At 40.4% G+C, this 21,254-nt stretch overlaps 2 protein-coding genes across 2 annotated transcripts in view; one reads left to right on the forward strand and one right to left on the reverse strand.

Moving 5' to 3' along the window:
* Positions 1-2,997: 2,997 nt before the first annotated feature.
* LOC126401005 (uncharacterized) lies at positions 2,998-6,982 on the forward strand. Its single transcript, XM_050062035.1, has 4 exons — positions 2,998-3,029; positions 3,145-3,177; positions 4,736-4,845; positions 5,409-6,982. Exons 2-4 carry the CDS (start codon positions 3,154-3,156, stop codon positions 6,358-6,360), a joined length of 1,086 nt encoding a protein of 361 aa, XP_049917992.1. The 5' UTR covers positions 2,998-3,029; positions 3,145-3,153; the 3' UTR covers positions 6,361-6,982.
* Positions 6,983-7,058: 76 nt separating this feature from the next.
* mipol1 (mirror-image polydactyly 1) overlaps positions 7,059-21,254 on the reverse strand; it is a 51,297-nt gene continuing 37,101 nt past the window's right edge. The window contains exons 12-13 of the mRNA XM_050062235.1: positions 12,240-12,293; positions 7,059-7,166 (exon numbers count right to left, since the gene is read on the reverse strand). Of these exons, the coding sequence (XP_049918192.1) occupies positions 7,059-7,166; positions 12,240-12,293 (162 nt within the window). The remainder of the gene's footprint in view (positions 7,167-12,239; positions 12,294-21,254) is intronic.

Genomic DNA, 21,254 nt, shown 5'->3' on the forward strand with positions numbered 1-21,254 from the left:
TCTACACCTCTGCAACTAGCTCAACACCTCTGCAACTAGTTCAACACCTCTGCAACTAACTCAACACCTCTGCAACTAGTTCAACACCTCTGCAACTAGTTCAACATCTCTGCAAGTAGCCTCACATCTCCGCAACTAGTTCAACACCTCTGCAACTAGCTCAACACCTCTGCAACTAGCCTCACACCTCTGCAACTAGTTCAACACCTCTACAACTAATCCAAAGACATCTGCAATGAGCCCAAGGCCTTTGCAACCAGTCCAAGACCTTTGCAACAAACTTTGCAACTAGTCCAAAGTCTCTGCTACTAATCCCAAGACCTCTGCAACTAACACAAAGACCCCTGGAACTAGTCCAAGACCTCTGCAACTAATCTAATACATCTGCAACTGGTCCATGACATCTGCAACTAACCCAGAGGCCTCTGCAACTAGTCCATCACCTCTGCAACTTGCCTAAGACCTTTGCAACCAACCCCAAGACCTCTGCAACCAACCTGCAGGCCTCTGCAACTAAGCCTTAGATCTCTGCAACTAATCCTTAGACCTCTCCAAGTAGTCTAACACCTCTTCAACTAGTCTACAACCTCTGCTACCTACCTGTAGACCTCGGCAACTAACCCTTGGACCTCTGCAACTAGTCCAACACCCCTGCAACTAACCCTTGGACCTCTCCAAATAGTCTAACACCTCTGCAAGTAGTCTACAGCCTCTGCAACCAACCTCGAGGACTCTGCAAGTAACCCTTACACCTCTGCAACCAATCTGTGGGCCTCTGCAACTAACCCTTAGACCTCTGCAACTAGTCCGGCATCTCTGCAAGTAACCTGTAGGCCTCTACAACTAGTCTAACGCCTCTGGAACTCGATCAACACCTCTGCAACTAACCGGAAGACATCTGCAACTACTCCAACGCCTTTGCAACTAGTCCAATACCTCTTCAACTAGATAAAGACCTGTATAAAGTTCCCACACTTTCACTGTTGTTGACAAGTGTGAGAAGCAACTTTGAAACCACAGAGTGTGGTTTTTCCACATAAAAGTCTCAGTCATCGATGCAGCAGAAGTCTTCATCTTATCTCTGTTCAACAGTGAGGAAGTTCAACATTTCATCACACTAATGGAATGAACACAGCTTTTCTAAACAGCTGAAAGTTAAGACTGATGATTTCTTTTTAATAACAGCTGCAACTTCAGCCTAAAAGAGAGAACATCAGGGTTTCGTGCCAGTGATGCATTTATTCATGAGCTGCCTCATAGAGCTTTTATCTAATGATTTCTGATGTCCTTTGTATAGGTTTACAAGGTAGGATAATTATGAAGAGATCTATTCAGTTCATCCACTGTTGTCCTTCATCAGGACTCCATGTAAAAGTTAAAGACAACAAGTTATTTGTCTTTTTGTTTCGAGTATGTGTCACTTACAGATACAGAATCTCGATTTGAAACAAGCTTGGATGCAATGATACATAACATCCCATTGGTGCTCAGTTAGATTTAGGTCGGGGGAACGATAGGGCCAGTCAATGGCATCAGTGTCTTTGTAATCCAGGAACTGCCTACACACTTTGGCCACATGAGGTCTGGCATTGTCCTGCAGCAGGAGGAACCCAAGGCCTGCTGCACCAGGAGGAACCCAGGGCCTGCTGCACCAGCCTAAGGTCTGACAATCGGTCTGTGAGGATTTCAGTAGTCAGGGTACCCTTGGCTACAACATGGAGGTCTGTGCAACCCTCCAAGGATATGCCGCCCGAGACCATCACTGACCCACCAACAAACCGGTCATGCTAGATGATGTTAGAGGCAGCATAATGTTCACCACGGCGTCTCCAGACTCTTTCACACCTGTTACATGTGCTCAGTGTGAACCTGCTCTCATCTGTGAAGAGAACGGGGCACCAGTGGTGGACCTGCCAACTCTGGTGTTCTCTAGGAAAAACCAGTCAAGCTGCACGGTGCTGGGCTGCGAGCACAGGTCCCAGGTCCCAGGCAGTAGCTCAGTCCATAGGGACTTGGGTTGGGAACCGGAGGGTCGCCTGTTCAAGTCCCCGTCCAGACCAAAATATGGAGCGTGGACTGGTAGCTGGAGAGGTGCCAGTTCACCTCCTGGGCACTGCCGAGGTGCCCCTGAGCAAGGCACCAAACCCCCCAACCGCTCGGAGCGCCTGTCATGGGCAGCCCACTCTGACATCTCTCCACTTAGTGCATGTATAGGTCCAGTTTGTGCATGTGTGTGTTCGGACCTGTGTGTAATTGACAAACAGAGTGAAAAATTGAATTTCCCCTCGGGGATTAATAAAGTATATAAAATTAAAAATAAATAAATAAATAGAGGAAGTCAGGCCCTCATGCCACCCTCATGAAGCCTGTTTCTGACAGTTTGGTGAGAAACATGCACACCAGTAGCCTCCTGGAGGTCATTCTGTAGGGCTCTGGCAGTGCTCCTCCTGTTCCTCCTCACACAAAGCAGCAGATAGCGGTCCTGCTGCTGGGTTGATGCCCTTCTACGGCCCTGTCCAGCTCTCCTGGTGTAACGACTGGTCTTCTGGTATCTCCTCCATGTTCTTGAGACTGTGCTGGGAGACACAGCAAACCTTCTTGCGACCACATGTAATGCCTGGAGGAGCTAGACTACCTGTGCAACCTGATTGGACTGCAGGTACCAGATTCAAAATCTATTTCTTAAACAGCTTTTTGTCAACACACTACAGCCTCCATCTGCACAAAACTTCAATGTATGGAAGATCAGATAGAAATAAAGTTGATCATATTAAGAGTTTGTGAATATGACTAAATATGGAGATGTTTGTCAGCGCACAGTGACATTTGAGATGAGCAATGACATCTTTAAAGTGATAACATCTTTGTTGTTGTGTTGTTCTTCCTCATTTGTAAAGTTTACAGTTTAAAGGACTGTCCGTCCCGCTCCTTCCCCTTTTTATAAAAACCCACCTAAAGCACTACAGACAGTCACAACTCCTCCACTTCTACAAACTGAAGACACCAGAAATCTTCTTTCACCTGAGCAGGTAAATAAACAACCAGCAGCAGTTTGTTCAGATCTGAATTTATCTGTGAAACCAGATTATTCTTGATAAGATTATTTACTACAGCTTTCATTTCGTTTGTTTTTTCCTGTTGCAGTTTGCAGAGATGAACAGACTGTTGGAGACAAAGGTGAGAAACTTTTAACTTTTCAGATAACTGTCAACCTGCTGCAGTTTACTGAGATGATCTTACATTTTACACTTTATAGCCTTTAAAATCTGTTGTTGACACCTGTAGCTAAACACCTGAAAGTTACACAAACTACTACTTTAACTAACTACTATACTGATACTATACTAATACTATACTACTTTACTGATAGAAATGGAGGCGATGAAAATCCACATAAATTAAACAAAGAGTGGTTAAAAATAGATGTAAAGTGAAACATGGAGTGATTGCTTATTAAGTGATTTGACGAATTTAAAGCCTATTTGGTTAAAACAGTCATGATGTGATGAAAACAGGAAGTTCACTTAACATTTGTTGATAAATAGCAATAATCAATACTTGTTACTTATTGTGATCAAAGGGGTAAAATAGAAAAACATTATTTTCATTTTATGTCCCAGAACTGTTTGTAGTGTCCATATTAACTACAAAAATAAGTCAAATAAGTAATTAAACTACTTGAATCACTACAAATATAAATGTAGTTAAACTACAAGCAAACTACAGCAAAATGTAGTTAAAATACTAGCTATTTTTTTAAGGATGTATTTGGGGACTTTTGATGATTTAAAATTGAGTTTAACAATCAGGTTGCAGTTGTTACATGGTGGAGTAGGCAGTGTAAAAAAGGAACATTTTTAGCTTTGACTTAGAAGTGTCAGGGCTTTCTAACATCCTCTGGGAGGTTATTCCAGGTTTGTGCTGCATGATAACAAAATGCTGCATCACCATGTTTTGGTCTGGGTCTAACTCTTGGCATGGTCAGTAGGCCAGCCCAGATGTCCACAGGGTCCTAGAAGGTTCATATGTCACAAGGAAATCAATTCTCTGAGTAAGAGGTAGCCAGTGTAAGGATTTTAGAACTGGAGTAATATGGTCGCATTTCCTAGTTTTTGTCAGGACATGAGCAGCAGCATTCTGAATAAGCTCAAGATGCCGAACAGCTTGTTTTGAAGTCCTACAAACAGACCACTGCAGTAATCTAATCTACAGGACATAATGGTGTGGCTGAGCCTTTCATGGTCTTGCTTTGACATTATTCCTCTGACTCTGCCAATGTTTTTAAATGGTAGCAGGCAGATGACTTTACGGATTTGATGTGGCTGTGGAAATTGAGTCCAGGATAACACCAAGGTTTCTAGTTTCTAGGAGCTAGTGGGCACCTCAATACTAGTTTAATTACATACAGCTCACTATTTTCCAACACGGGATGAAAACAGAGCCATGTTTCATAATTTTCTCTCAGGTTCATCATTCACAAGCTAAGTCTGAAAGACGGTGAATTTTGGTTACTTAACATCACAACTTGAAACCAACAAAATATCAACGTCATCTTTCGTCAGTATTCCAAATCAAGTTGAATTTGGAAACAGACGTTGTCTTGACATTGAATTTTGGTAACCCAACTTCACAACCTAAATTCAACCAAATATCAACTTCTAACAACGTTGCTGGCTAACATGCTGGTTATCATGTTTTATCTGTTGTGTGATGCTGTTATGTATCTGGTGTACAGATGAATCTCCTGCCCTGGATGACGCTGGTGTTCCTGCTGTCAGCTGGAAGCAGTTTTGCTGATGTGGATGTGAACTGGTTGACTCGTATTGTCATTGCCATCAGGAAAGAGTGAGTGAAATTTCACTGTGACTATATGTCAGTTACCAGGACAAGAAAGGGGTTAGTGAACAGGAAGAACAAAAAACCAAAACACAATCACACACACCAAATAAAATCATCATCACTTGTGATATGTAAACTCATCTTCATTGGTCGACTACAAACATGACGTATCATCTGAAACATGAAAGTAGCTACATGCCCATTAGCCCACAGCGTCATTACCAGGCGGCTCGCTCAGTGTGTGACGTGCACTTGTAGATAAAATATAGTGTGAAAGAGGCTGGAGGTCCAGAGGACTCCTGACACTCAGAGCTGCTGCAGCTGTCACTGTTTTGTAAAAATACAATGATAATTAACTTTTAATTCATATTTTGAAGGTGGACATTTATTAAGGATTCAGTCATCTCTCCAACACACTGAAACAATCTGATGACATGACAGTTTGTACAACTCAGACTCAACTTTAGTCAGCATTTTGCTTCATCCTTTCATGTCTGAAATCTGTGACACTATTTATATATCTATCTCGACTGATTGTGACAGTTTTGTGCGTCTTTTTCCTTCGACAGGTACAGAATAGAGGGACAGTTCTGTCTGGCTGCAAACATTCCACTAAATCATGACCCAAACAGACTCAATGAAGTCCTACAGAACGACCGCTACAGTGGAAACGTTGAAGACACACTCTCAGATGGTGATGTGTACACAGGCAGCAGTGTGGTTGTAGCCAAACCTGCTGGAGCTGTGCACGCAGAACCTCAAGTTCTTTCCAGGAAAAACTTGCAACAACTGATCAGACACAGCGAGAACCACTTCCTTCTCATCTACTCTTACCTCTCTGCATGTGGAGGAAAGTGCACAAACCCAGATAATAGAAAGTACAACATCCTTAAAGACATTGAGAACAATGTTATTCCATACTGGATTGATGGTGCCTTTGTGTTCACAAAAGTCTTTGATAAGCCAAAAAATGGTCCCGTTCCCACCAAAGAGGAGTTGGAACAATCACTGATACGGCTTGGGAACACCGGCTTCCTTCTCAGAAACATTTTCCGCTGTTACAAACCCCAAAATTTAGAGTTTCAGTGTTACAGCTGCTCATCACACCGGAAAGTTGCAAAGGTTTGTGTTGAAAACACTCAAGAGAGAAGCAGGAGCGCAGACTCCTTCTTTAGCGGAAAAAGACCCGGAATAAATCAAAGTGACAGCAGCAGCGGCAAGAAAAGAAGCAGGAGCGCAGACTCCATCATTAGCAGAAAAAGCCCCAGAATGAATCAAAGTGACAGCAGCAGCAGCAGCAGAAGCAGCAGCAGCAGCAGCAGGAGCAGCAACAGGAGCAGCAACAGGAGCAGCAACAGGAGCAGCAGCAGGAGCAGCAGCAGGAGCGCAGACTCCATCATCAGCAGAAAAAGACCCAGAATGAATCAAAGTGACAGCAACAGCAGAAGCAGGAGCAGGAGTAGTATAAGCAGTAGTAGAAGTGGAAGTAGAAGCAGGAGTACAAGCAGCACCCATGGATGAAAGAGACAAATCCAGGAGTTCAAGTAATAGCAGCAGCAGCAGCAACAGGAGCAGCAGCAGTAGAAGCAGCAGCAGCAGCAGCAGTAGAAGTGACAGAGGTAGCAGTAGAAGCAGGAGTAGAAACAGCAGTAAAGGTTTGAGGCGTTCTGGTGTGTGATGTGGTTCAGTTGATTTTTTAGAATCTGAATCCTGACTGACAGAAATGGTGGTTCAGTTATCAGCTTAGAAAAACGCTCTGCTTGTATCCACTGGCGCTCACTCTACAGAGGTCAGCTGTTCAGACTCAGAGCTTTGTGGCACTCTGTGGATGAGTTGAATGAGACAGCTTCTGTTTGTGACCTTGCATGAACAAATCACTGCAAATAAAGTGTGAAAGCAAAATCCTGTTTCTACTGTCAGTTCATTTTAAACAGATGTAGCTGAGTCCATTACATATCTATCTATCAGCTATATTGCACTCTACCTGCTCAGGTACACTGTACTCGATCTACCCACTCTAAACACCCTGGTACACTGTAATACCTTGATAACACCCAGGCCTAACATACACGTCTTTAACATGTGACATGTTGACAGTGAGCAGACTGAACAGGACAGTAAATGTAGCGCAGTGACATCACAATCTGACATCACCACCACACAGCAGACAAATGGGGACATTATGGTTTCAAGACACCACGGCGAAAGCTTGCTACTTTTCAACAGTCTGACCTGTGGCTGGCTCGTAGCACCTGTAGCTCCGCCTCCATCTGTGAACGGTCCTCCAGAGCTCCGCCCCTCTCTCTCTGAAGTCTCAGCTGATCCACCTGATTGGATAAAACACACATGAAGCACATTTACCTTCAGACAGCAGCAGCGTTATACCAGAACAAATGATCCGTGTGAATGATGATGATGACGACAATGATGAAAGGTCCAGTCTCATTGGTTATCATACCTGTCAATCATAAATTCATATTACATGTACATACGTGACGTGTGCACACAGAGCTGTTGATCCCCGTTTAAATAAAGGATTAATTAAGTAACTGACTAATTAACTAACACGAGTGTCAACACACTTCTTAATGCGGGTTTAAATTTCATGAGCTCCTGATTCACGGAGACAGCACATCACAACCTCAAGGTGCATTGTGGGAATTAAAGTGAGCTCAACAGGTGCAGTTTGGTGAATGATCCTGAGGTGACGCTGGTTATTGATCCGCAGACAACGTGCAAACACTTGATGTATAAATACTGTATATAAAAACTTCTGAGTGAAAAACAGGAGGGCTCCTACAGCACCTCATATATCCTGAATATCACCTGCCTCCTCACCTGCTATCACCTCCTCACCTCCTATCACCTCCTCACCTTGTGCTAACAGAGCTGCTGCTGCAGGGATTCAACCTGTGGGCTGACAGTTACAGGACGGTGCATCTTACTCTGACTCTGGCCAAACAGTGTGGAGGTCGACTCCAGCAGGGATTACAGCCCTGATCCTGACCTCCTCCTCCTCCTCCTCCTCCTCCTCCTCTATGCTAATTAAAGCCCTCAAGGTCTGTGAGTTTAAAGTGAGACATCAAAAGAGAAACCAAACCCTGAGAGTCAATATGTGTCTTCTCCAGCCGGGCCGGAGGGGACGCTTCAAAAGAGCCGCCCCACTTATTAATCAGAATAATTTCCAAATGAGATGATCAGTAAGCAGAAGCGACGCGGAGCTGACCTTTAACATGAGAAGTTAAGGTCAATGAAAGAGAGGGAGGCAGGGGAGGTAATGAAACTAACCTGCCCGGACCTTTAACATGAGGAGTTAAGGTCAATGAATGAGGGGGAGGTGGAGGAGGAGGGGTCGTCCAGGATGTGGAGGTGAGAGATACAGAAGGGGTGAGGGGGGACAGGATGATGGGGAGAACATGTAGAGGCTGAGGGGTGAGGAGGGACAGGATGATGGGGGAGGATGTGGAGGGGCAGAGGGGTGAGGAGGGACAGGATGATGGGGGAGGATGAGGAGGGACAGGAGGAGTAATAAAGGACCCTCTGTGACCTTTAACATGAGGAGTTAAAGGGGCAGTTCACAACAAATTAGCCCCCCAGTCAGCTGACAGCCTATTGAAGCTGTGTGTTTGATGTTCATTTAAATAAGTCAGTTTTAGAGTTTATAACACAATACACACACACACACACACACACACACACACACACACACACACACACACACACAGTTTCGATATGAAGTTCTGGTTCAAAGGTCAAGTTTAAACATTTAAAACTCTGCATTAAAGTTCAGGTTTAAAAGTCTAAATAAAGTCCGGCTTTAGAGTTCTGGTTTTAAGGTCTGGTTTAAAGGTCTAACTCAAAGTTCTGGTTTAAAGTTCTAATATAAAGTCCTGGTTTACAGTCCTGCCTCAAAGTTTAGACTTAAAGGTGTGATTTGAAGTTCTGATATGAAGTTCAGGTTTAAAGGTCTGATATGAAGTTCAGGTTTAAAGGTCTGGTTTAAAGGGTCTGATACAAAGCTCTGGTTTAAAGGTCTGATATGAAGTTCAGGTTTAAAGGTCTGATATGAAGTTCAGGTTTAAAGGTCTGGTATGAAGTACAGATTTAAAGTTCTGGTTTAAAGGGTCTGATTTAAAGATCTGGTTTTAAGTTCCTGTTTTGAAGATCTTGTTTAAAGTTGTGATAGAAAGGTCAGGTTTAAAGGTCTGTCTTAAAGATCTAATTTAAAGTCCTAGTTTCAGGTTCAAAGTTCTGCTTTAGAGTTCTGGTTCAAAGGCCTGACTTTAAGGTCTGGTTTGAAGGTCTACCTCAAATTTCTGGTTTAAAGGTCTAACTCAAAGTTCTGGTTTAAAGGTCTAAATTATAGTTCCTGTTTTCAGGTCTGGTTTAAAACTCTGGTTTACAGTTCTGGTTCAAAGTTCTGATTTAAAGGTGTGGTTTAAAGCTCTGATGCAAAGTTTGGGTTTAAAGCTCTGGTTTTAAAGTCAAGTTTAAAGATTTGGTTTAAAGTCTGCTTTAAAGTTCTGCTTTATAGTTCTCTTTTAAAGGTCTCCATTAAAGTTCAGGTTTAAAGTTCTGTTTTAAAGTTCTGTTTTAAAGATCCTGTTAACAGTTCTGTGTAAACGTCTGGATTAAAGTTCTGATATAAAGTTCAGGGTCTGGTTTAAAGTTCTTGTTGAAAGTCCTGGTATAAAGTTCCAATATTAAGTTCTAGTTCAAAGTTATGGTTTAGCCATCTGGTTTAAAGGTCAAATTTAAAAATCTGGCTGAAAGTTCTGATTTAACGTTCTGGTATACAGGTTTGGATTAAAGTTCTGGATTAAAGGTTTGGTTTAAAGTTCTTGTTTAAAGTCCTGGTTTAAAGTTACAATATTAAGTTTTGGTTTAAAGTTGTAGTTTAACAGTCTGGTTTAAAGGTCTGATTTAAAGCCCCTGTTCAAAGCTCTGGTTTCTGGTTTCAGCTTGGTGTTTTTGGCGGCTCTCTGACTGTCTGTCACGGCAGCTGTTGGTGTTTCTGTTGGAAATTAAAAACCTCTCCAGGCTCTAATCCCCCCGGAGCCCTCCAGCCTAATTAACAGACTTCACCAAGAAAAAAAAAGAGTGAGTGCTACATTAATAACAAAATTTAATATATTTCAGCAGAAGAAAACAGACGCAGTCAGAGCCGCAAGAGGAAGAACAAAACAACTCAATCAGTTCAAGATCAATGATTGATTTATTTAAGGACGGAATAAATTGTAATAACTGAATAAATTCATGTACCTGTTGAAAGCATAAATTAATCAATAAATAAATAAATAATACTGGACTGTCCATGTAACTAGATACAACCCAACAATTAACTGCAGTTATTACACGTTTCACTTTATTAAATATTTTAATACATTCATTATGATGTCATCACACACTCAGTGTCCACTTTATCAGGAACAGTAACATTTGTTTTTTAATTACTGACTCAGCTCCAGTAACCCTGGTCCAACCATAACGCAAACCTAACGTAACTCTAATGTGACCTTTATGTAACATAACCTTAACATACTCCTAACTGAGCCCTAACATTACCTTAACATGGTCCAAACATAGTCCTAATGTTGCCCTAACTTACACCTAAATGTCGCCCTGACATAGTCCTAACATAGCCTACATGCATAGCCTAAACTTTGCCCTAATATAGCTCTTATGTAGCCTGAATTTAAAGCTTAAATGTGGCCCTGACATAGCCTCAACATAGTCCTTACGTAGTCCCAATGTAGCTGTAAGGCTGCCTAAATGTAGCCCTAAAATAGTCCTTATGTATCCTAGACGTATAGCCTAAACATAGCCTTGATGTAGCTTTAATGTAAAGCTTAAACATAACCCTAACGTGGTCCTAATGTTGCTCTAATGTAGCCTAAATGCATAGCCTAAACATAACCATAATGTAGCCTAGACGTTTAGCCTTAACATAGCCCTAACATAGTCCTAACGTAGCTCTAATGTAGCCTAAATGCACAGCCTAAACGTAGCCCTAACATAGACTTAACGTAGTCCTAATGTAGTCCTAACATAGCTCTAATGCAGCCAAAATGCATAGTCTGAACGTAGCCCTAACATAGACTTAACATAGTCCTAATGTAGTCCTAACATAGTTCTAATGCAGCCAAAATGCATAGTCTGAACGTAGCCCTAACATAGTCTTAATGTAGCCTTGACATAAAGCCTAAATGTAGCCCTAATGTAGTCCTAACATAGCTCTAATGTAGCCTAAATGCATAGCCTAAACATAACCATAATGTAGCCTAGACGTTTAGCCTTAACATAGCCCTAACATAGTCCTAACGTAGCTCTAATGTAGCCTAAATGCACAGCCTAAACATAGCCCTAACATAGACTTAACGTAGTCTTAATGTAGCCCTAACATAGTCTTAATGTAGCCTTGACATAAAGCCTAAATGTAGCTCTAATGTAGTCCTTAGATAGCTCTAATGTAGCCTAAATGCATAGCCCAAACGTAGCCCTAACAAAGACTTAGCGTAGCCCTAATGTAGTCCTAACGTAGCCTAGACATACAGCCTAAACGTAGCCCTAATGTAGTCCTATTATATCTCTAATGTAGCCTAAATGCATAGCCCAAATGTAGCCCTAACATAGTCTTAGCGTAGCCTTGACATAAAGCCTAAATGTAGCCCTAATGTAGTCCTAACAGAGCTCTAATGTAGCCTAAATGCATAACTTAAACGTAGCCCTAACATAGTCTTAACATAGTCCTAACATAGTCTTAGCGTAGCCTTGACATAAAGCCTAAATGTAGCCCTAATGTAGCTCCAATGTAGCCTAAATGCATAACCTAAACATAGCCCTACCATAGTCTTAACGTAGCCCTAACCTAGCCTAAATCTAGCCTTAACATGTAGCCTAAACGTAGTCCAAATGTAGCCCTTACATAGATATTCATAGATGTTTGTACTTGTCTCTGTACAATTGTGGGGACGCTCCTTTGCATGGTGCATTCCTTTACTCTGACTTTAATCATCACAACTCAGTACCCCAACCCTAAACACGACCTGAGCCTGATTCTAATCCGAACCACAGCTGGACCTTCCAACCGTCCTGTGAAGTAGTGAGGACCGCGCACAATGTCCTCATAATGCAAAGATGTCCTCACGAAGGTTTGAAACTGAAATTGGTCCTCACAGAGATAGATACACACACACTCACATACACACAGCGACCCTTGTTTGAATAACAAGTTGTTGGCAAACAAGCTGCAGCGTCTCCGGGGCAGGTTGTCATGACGACAGAGCAGACATCCCATCATCACCATTCAACACAGAGACCACCAGTTAATATGCAAGAGAGAGAGAGAGAAAATGTGTGTGTTTGTGTGTGTGTGTGTGTGTGTGTATATTTGTGTTTACCTCACTCAGCCTCTGCTCTCGCTCCTGGATCACTTCCTGTTCCAGACGTTTACACTGCAGAGAAACAGAGTCTGGATTTATTGATCAGATCTGATCAGCTGATTGTTATTAACACATCACTGATGACATCACTAGAACAGAAATGTTAAGGAGGAACAACAGACTCCATCTTTAAAGGTTCAGTTCATCAACGACACGTCCTCACTCAGAAACATCACACGTTTTCTCTTTCATGGTTTACATCAAAACTTTAACACCATCTTCCACAAATCTACAGCAGAGAAATAAATATGGGCTGCTGATACAGCTGTGGAAGCAGACAAAAGTACTAATACCGCAATGTAGAAATACTCAAGTATTCATGTAAAAGTTACAAGTAAAAGTCCTGCATTCAAATCTTGGCCTGAGTAAAGCCCTGTTTCCACCAAACACTTTCAGTATGGTACCTTTGGAACCAAAGGTAACCCTTCAGACATGGTACCTAGACCCTCGGTCCGCTTAGCACCTCCACCGCAAACATGTGGCCCGCCCACATGAAAGAGTACTGTTGTTGTGACTCACTGCTGCAGTGAGAGTCTCTCTCCATGGGATATTTAAAAATAGTTGCTTTGTGCATTTAGTCCTCAGGCAAGCTCAGGGGTTTAGTGCAGCTAAGGGGCTCCACCTTTTAGTACCAGATCTGTGTGCTAGGTACCCCAACAGAGGGGGGACCAAACATGGGGACAGTAAGGAACGGTTCCATTGGTACCATCCACAACTTTTCACAGTGGAAACGGAAAAAAAGCGTACTGAACTGAATTGTAAGGGACCCAGACTGCTCGGTGGAAACAGGGCTATACAGTACAAAGGTATTAACATCGAAATATAATTGAAGTCATGAAAGTAAAAGTACTCCAAATACCGAATAATATATTATTGTATTAAAGTTACTGATGCATTAATGTGCTCATCACTTTAATGTTGCAGCTCATTTTAATTACTTTATATACTGCTTTAGTGTCGTAAAAGTACAATATTTCCCTCTGAGATGTAATAATAATAACAATAATGATAAACTTTATTCATATAGCACCTTTCATACAACAAATGCAGAAAGTGCTTTACAGTAAGGGCAGTACAGTGCTTCACATAAAAATAGACAGAATGGACATAAAACCAAACTGATTCATAAAAGCAGAGGTGTAAAACTATAAATCATTCATTCAATCATGAGCAACCTGATGAAAGCCCATGACCGAAACGTTGCAGTCTGATAAATTTAACCTTTTTCTGCAAGTGCAAACAGTGTGCGGGTGTTCTCCTTTTTTAAAACTATAACTCATAAATTAAAGTAAGATTTTAAAAGAGTCGCAGCAGCATGAAGCGTAAAAACAAAGCGTTTCAGACCTGTATGAGGAAAGTTAGTTACAGGCTGAAGTGAACAGATACGTTTTAGCTTTCTTTTAAAAATATTAAGCGAGCTAGCTTCTCTGATATCTATACGTAGTGTGTTAACAGCTTTGGGGCGTCACTGACAAAGGCTGCATCACTGATGTAGTGGAGCTTAAGTATAAAGTAGCAGAAAATAGAAATATTCAAATAAAGTACAAGTATCTTAAAATTGTCCATGTACGTGTAAATGTAGTGAGTTAAATTCCACCACTTTCTAATTCTGTCCCAACATGAGGAGACACAGGCAAACAGAGCAGGCTGAAAATACACATAATAAATGTACCAGATAATAAAGACAAAAACATTTATATGGACATAATTTAAAACATTACATTTATAATTTATTTTGGATTTCCACTGTGAACTTCAAACTATAAATCACAGAACAAATTGACTGTTGCTATTGACATGTAGTTGAATGGTCTGGTCTGCCTGTGGGAATCTAACCGTCAACTTCCTGTGTGTGGAGTGTGTCTGGTCCAGGTGAGCTTTAATAACCTGTAATAACCTGTAATGACTTGATATTAAAAAGCAGCAGCAGCAGCTGTCATATGAAACCCAGGGAGGGAGAGAGGTAAAGACTGGCTGGGAGATGCCTCCCCCACTTTTCTAATATTTCCCAGAAGTCCCGGCTGCGGCGGGGAGATAATCCCTGAGAGATGAGGAGAGGGAGGGAGGGATCGGCGAGCGACGGGGGGGAGGAGAGGAATCCTCCAGCGTGGAGTGTTCTCTCTCTTCTTCTTCTCCTTCGAGGATTATGGCGGCATTTGAAACATATTTCAGCGCCCGGCGGCGGCGGAGCGAGGGCGGGATTAAGGTGTTACCGTGGAGGGGTGGTGTTAACGCAGAGGGGCGGGGTGTTAAAAGATGGCGGAGCGGTGATATTGGCGGGGGTTAGCGGCGGTAGACTGGGTGATACTAAAGTAATACGGATACAGCAGTGAGTTTTGTGGGGTTAATGGAGGCGGGCGGGCTGTTACGGCAGCAATGGTGGGGTGGAGGTGTTGTGTGTAAAGGTGTGAGCTGGACAGGGCGGAGCCAAACGAGGCAAAGATGGAGGTGTGCAGAAACTGATGGACGTTTGAAGAATCAGAACAAAAAGTACTGCTAAATTTACACAAGTACCACGTCACTTCCATAAATACTGCTTCATTTATACAGGTACCACTTCAATTCAGTTAATACTGCTTCATTTATAGAAGTACCACTTCAATTCAGTTAATACTGCTTCATTTATACAGGTACTGCTTCAATTCAGTTAATACTGCTTCATTTATACAGGTACCGCTTCAGTTCAGTTAATACTGCTTCATTTATACAGGTACCACTTCAGTTCAGTTAATACTGCTTCATTTATACAAGTACCACTTCATTTCTATTAATACTGTTTCATTTATACAGGTACCACTTCCCTTTATAACCACTTTATTTATACAGGTACCACTTCATTTCTACTAATACTACTACAGATTCACTTTCACTAATACCGCTTCATTTATACAAGTACCACTTCACTTCCATTAATACTGCTTGTTTATACCGGTACCACTTTACTTCTACTAATACTGCTAAATTTATACAAGTACCACTTCACTTCTACTAATACAGCTTCGTGTATACAAGTACCACTACACTTCTTCTGTTACCACTTTATTTATACAAGTACCACTACACTCCTATTAAAAGCACTGTATTTATACAAGTACCACTTTACTTCTACTAATACCGCTTCATTTACACAAGTACCTCTTCACTTCCAATACCACTTTATTTATACAAGTACCATTTCACTTCCAATACCACTTTATTTATACAAGTACCACTTCACTTCTGATTGATTGATTGATTGATTTCGGTCATTAAAAAGCAACAGAAAAAAAAAAATATCAGCAACAAAGCACAAGTACACAAAACAAGGACTGACCGAAAAGGTGTATGCTGAAGCAAAGGCTTATAACGCCTACCCTTGTCACAAATAAACCATTTATACTCAATGTGAGCTAATCCAAACATAACTACTTTCAGTCAACCAAAGAAACAACTTTCAGTCAACCAAAATACAAACTTAAATACTAATTGGTAAATTTTTAGTCAACCAAAACATAAGACACCAAGCAGACAAGACACCAAAGACAACATGACATGGATTCATGAGCTCAAATATAAGATATACTTACTATTTTTTTTACAGTGTACTGCATAATTAAGGTATTTTTGTAAAGTTTTTTTAGTCTGGCCAATGTACTCGAAGTTTTTATATTTTCAGAACAACTATTCCACAAGTTCACCCCCTTAACTGATGGACAATGACTTCTGACATTTGTACGGATCTTTGGTTTTTCAAAAATGATTGTTCCCCTCAGATTGTAATAGCTGTCCCTCATTTTAAACAACCTCTGAATACTTTGTGGTGATTGTCCATTTCTAGCTTTATACATAATTTGTATTATTTTATAATCTACTAAATTTTGGAATTTGAGTATGTTATGTTGAATAAATAATGAATTGGTTGGCTCATGATAGGGTTTTTTTGCTTACAACACGTATAGCTTTTTTTGCAGTAAAAAAATGGAGTTTGTGTTTGTTTTGTGTTTCCCCATATCTCTACTCCATACATCATGTAAGGAACTATGAATGAATGGTAAAGTGTATACAAAGAGCTCTGGTTTAGGAAATCTTGAGCTTTGTGCAGGATTGCAATAGATTTTGACATTTTGGATTTGACATGATCTATGTGTGGTTTCCAACTGAGTTTAATGTCAATTATTACTCCTAAAATTTTTATTTCAGTGACTATATCAATTCCAGTTTCATTTATTCTAATTTTTCTATGAATGTTTGGAGCACGATTTCCAAATATCATATATTTGGTTTTACCAAGGTGAAGAGATTTTATAATCTGCAGTTCTTCTTCCACTGTATCCAGAAGTTGTTTTAAATGTTCTCCACTGCAAAAAATAGTTGTATCATCAGCAAATAATATGCACTTCTATTAATACTGTTTAATACTGTTTCATTTATGCAGGTACCATTTCCCTTTATAACCGCTTTATTTATAAAAGTACCACCTAACTTCCATTAATACCACTTTATTTATACAGGTACCACTTAACTTGCATTATTACCGCTTCATTTATACAGGCACCACATCACTTCTACTAATAACGCTTAATTTATACAGGTACGACTTCACTTCCAATACCACTTTATTTATTAAAGTTAAAAAGTCCCACTGATTGTCACACAACTGAGTGTGTGAAATTTGTTCTCCGCATTTGACCCATCCCCTGAGGGAGCGGTGAGCAGCAGCAGTACCACGCGCGGGAGTCATGTGGTGATCTAAGCCCCCAATTCCAACCCCTGATGCTGAGTGCCAATGACGCAATGGGTCCCATTTTTATAGTCTTTGGTATGACCTGGCTGGGGATCGAACCCACGACCTCCCAGTCTCAGAGCGGACACTCTACCACTAGGCCACTGAGCTGGAGTTATACAAGTAACACTTTACTTCTGCTAATACTGCTAAATTTATACACGTACCACTTCACTTTTACTTAAACAGCTTCATGTATACAATAACTGCTTCACTTCTAATACTGCTTCATTTATTCAAGTACCACTTCACTTCTACTAATAGCACTCTATTTATAAAAGTACTTTCATTGAAACCACTTTTTTATACAAGTACCCCTTCACTTCTACTAATACCCCTTCATTTATACAAGTACCACTTCATCTTTACAGGTACTACTGCATCTGTACATGTACCACTTCATGTCTACAACAACCACATCACTTCTACTAATACCACTTCATTTACTACATACACAGTACTGTATCAACACCAAAAGTACAGGCTTATTTTTACAGATACTCCACTGGTACTTCATTCCTACAAGTTCCACTTCATTCCTACAAGGACCACTTCATCACTACAGTCACTGCTTCATCTCTGCAAGTACTGCAAGACAAGTGCTCCTATCTTGACGATTACCACTTCATTACTACAAGGACAGCATAATTACTACAAGTACCACTTCACTAACTTCACTACTATAAGTACAGCGTCATCACAAGAAGAACCACTTCACTGACTTCACTACTATAAGTACAGCATCATCTCAAGAAGTACCACTTCACTAACTTCACTACTATAAGTACAGCATCATTGTGACAAGTACCACTTCACTACTATAAGTACAGCATCAAAGTACAGCATCATTGTGACAAGTACCACTTCACTACTATAAGTACAGCATCATTGTGACAAGAACCACTTCACTACTATAAGTACAGCATCATTGTGACAAGTACCACTTCACTACTATAAGTACAGCGACATCACTACAGGTGCCACTTCATGTTTAAAAGTGCTACCAGTCACTAGCAGGTGAAAACAAAGTTGTACTTGAAAAGTACCAATTCACAACTAGAAGTACCGCTTCATCTCCTCACGCTGCGCCATCCCTGCTCCGCTCCCCTCACAACTGTTGCCATGGTTTCCAGAGTGCAGCAGTGCTGCTGCAGGTTGGTTACCATGGCGACAGCAGTCAGTCACAGTGAGGGAACAGATGAAGGTTTCTGATCTGATGTTTTTTTTTCATCTATCAGACACATCAGGAGGAGGCGGAGCTTCTGAACCGCCACCTGCCTCACGGCATGCTGGGAGCTCCGCCCCCTCCCTCTGTCATCTGGCCTCTCTCCCTCTCTGTCATCCCTCCATCAGTCAGACCTCTCATCTTTTTCATTTCTCCTCGTTTCTCTCCCCCCTCTCCCTCTGATCCTCCCACAGAGAGCGGGATATGAATCCAGATGAATTGTGGGTAATAAATCCCGGACTCTGCAGGTTTTGGTAATAAACTCTGTGAAGTGAACTTCGATAATAATCAACCTCCAGAGGAGTGACGGACGCACACACTCTTCTGCTTCAAACTCTGACTGCAAACTTTTTAATCATCTTACTAAACGCCATCTTTACTTATTGATTATTGATTGAATATGTTTACTTATAGATTATTTATTTAACGCCATCTTTACTTATTGATTATTTATTGAACACCATCTTTACTTATTGATTATTTATTGAACGCCATCTTTACTTATTGATTATCGACTGAACACCATCTTTATTCATTGATTATTGACTGAACATCTTTACTTATTGATTATTTATTGAACACCATCTTTACTTATTGATTATTTATTGAACACCATCTTTACTTATTGATTAGTGGCTGAACACCATCTTTACTTATTGATTATTGACTGAACCCCATCTTTACTCATTGATTATTGACTGAACATCTTTACTTATTGATTATTGATTGAACACCGTCTTTACATATTGATTGCTGACTGAATGCCATCTTTACTTACTGATTATTGACTGAACACCACCTTTACTTATTGATTATTGACTGAACACCATCTTTACTTATTGATTATTGATCGAACACCATCTTTACTTATTGATTGCTGACTGAATGCCATCTTTACTTATTGATTATTGACTGAACACCACCTTTACTTATTGATTATTGACTGAACACCATCTTTACTTATTGATTATTGATCGAACACCATCTTAACTTCTTGATTTATGACTGAACACCATCTTTACTTATTGATTATTGATCAAACATCATCTTTACTTATTGATTGCTGACTGAATGCCATCTTTACTTATTGATTATTGACTGAACACCATTTTTACTTATTGATTATTGATTGAACGATATCTTTACTTATTGATTAATTACTGAACACCATCTTTACTTATTGATTATTGATTGAACGATATCTTAACTTATTGATTACTGACTGAATGCCATCTTTACTTATTGATTATTGACTGAACACCATCTTTACTTATTGATTATTGATTGAACGATATCTTTACTTATTGATTACTGACTGAACACCATCTTCTCTTTAGATACTGATTCTTCACTTCTTCACTTGTTAGTTGCTGAACATAATCTTCACCTGTTGTTGATTTATTGACACAGAATTTTGACTCTGATCAGAGATTAAAATCAGAAGGAAAGGGAAACAAAATAAAATCTGAAATCAAAAAATGCCCCCCAAAAAGATCCAGTGAAAAACATCAGAGTATAAAACACATTACAGTTTAAAGTAGTAACTTAAAATAATCCATCCTCAAATCTTACATGACTGAATTTACATCTCCATCTGCTGATGAAGATCATGTGACATGATGGAGCGCTGGAGAAGGACTCCAGCATGAAGATATGACTTTAAAGACTGTTTTTAATTGACATAAAAAACAAATAAAACTGACAAATTAAATATTTATAATTTGCTGACTAGAGCATGGACAGGATAAATTTATACATAAATATGAATGAATTATTAAGAAAGAAGTTGTTTTATCTGTCAAAAATTATTTCCAGTGAAGGTGTGTTTTTATTCAAAATTATATTAAATGTACTGATATTTTAATATTCTGACAGTTTGTTTTGTTGTAGCACGTCCTGATCAACATGAAGTTTACCACTCAACCCAGCGAACAAAGTGTGTGCAGTTGTTATTATTGTAATACATCATGTGATTCACATGGTCGTCCACTAATACTGCATCAAACATTTTTGAAACATGTTTGTGTGTGTTTTGTGCTCCAGATGTTTTCATTTACAGTTAATATTCTCCTACAAACATGCTACAACAGAACATCAGTAAAAACTGAGACATTTGTAGTAAAGATACAAATACAGTATTATATCACATTTTACTTGGATAGTTTATTGAGAATTTGTAAAATTTCAACAGCTTGTTGGCCCTTGTTGTGTCTATTTATCAAATTTCCACTGGAAATCCACTAAATATACACAGTCTACGGGCGTGACATGTCAGAGATGTGCCGAAAAGTGCACTGTGTAATACAATACAATCAGAGGCAGAGTAGGGAGGGTCTTGCCAAGAAAAGCCAATAGTGAAACAGCAAGGAGAATAAACTGAAGGATTAGTATGTGATGTCATGCGGAGGTGTGGCGCTGGCGTGAGTCACATGACTTATCCTCAGTTTTATTATCCTTATTTTTATCCAGGCCTCCACAGAAAAACAGTCCACTGCACTTCAGTGCTTTGCCCTAATATTTGTGGATGCTACCGCACTACTTCGTCGTTAATCAACTTCGCTACTGAAAAGCTGTTTGACACAGAAAGTAGTGACGTTACCACCACGCTACTGAGAAATTAGTGCTGCACGATTAATATAATCGCAATCGCGATGTCAGGCTGTGCGATTACATAACCGCATAAAAGGCTGCGATTTGCGATTTAATGTAGGCTAAATAAATGTTAACGTGTGTGCCTGTGAACGTGACTGCCTCTCCTGTAGTGTGTGGAGTTGACATCACGCCCACAAGCTATCCTGGTGCGTGCAGCCGGCGTGCAGCAGTGACCAACACAGACGCTGAAGAAGAGCATGAGCTCGACCATGAACAGGCTGAGTTGGTGGCGAAAAAAACGTAACGTCTATTACATGGCGATGCTTTGGATTCAGGTACGGCGACGTTGGACAGAAAGACGTGCTGTGTAAGTGTAAAAGTTAAAGTCGCCACG

The sequence above is a fragment of the Epinephelus moara genome, chromosome 14 (assembly GCF_006386435.1).
Source record: "Epinephelus moara isolate mb chromosome 14, YSFRI_EMoa_1.0, whole genome shotgun sequence".
In the NCBI taxonomy this organism is placed as follows: domain Eukaryota; kingdom Metazoa; phylum Chordata; class Actinopteri; order Perciformes; family Serranidae; genus Epinephelus; species Epinephelus moara.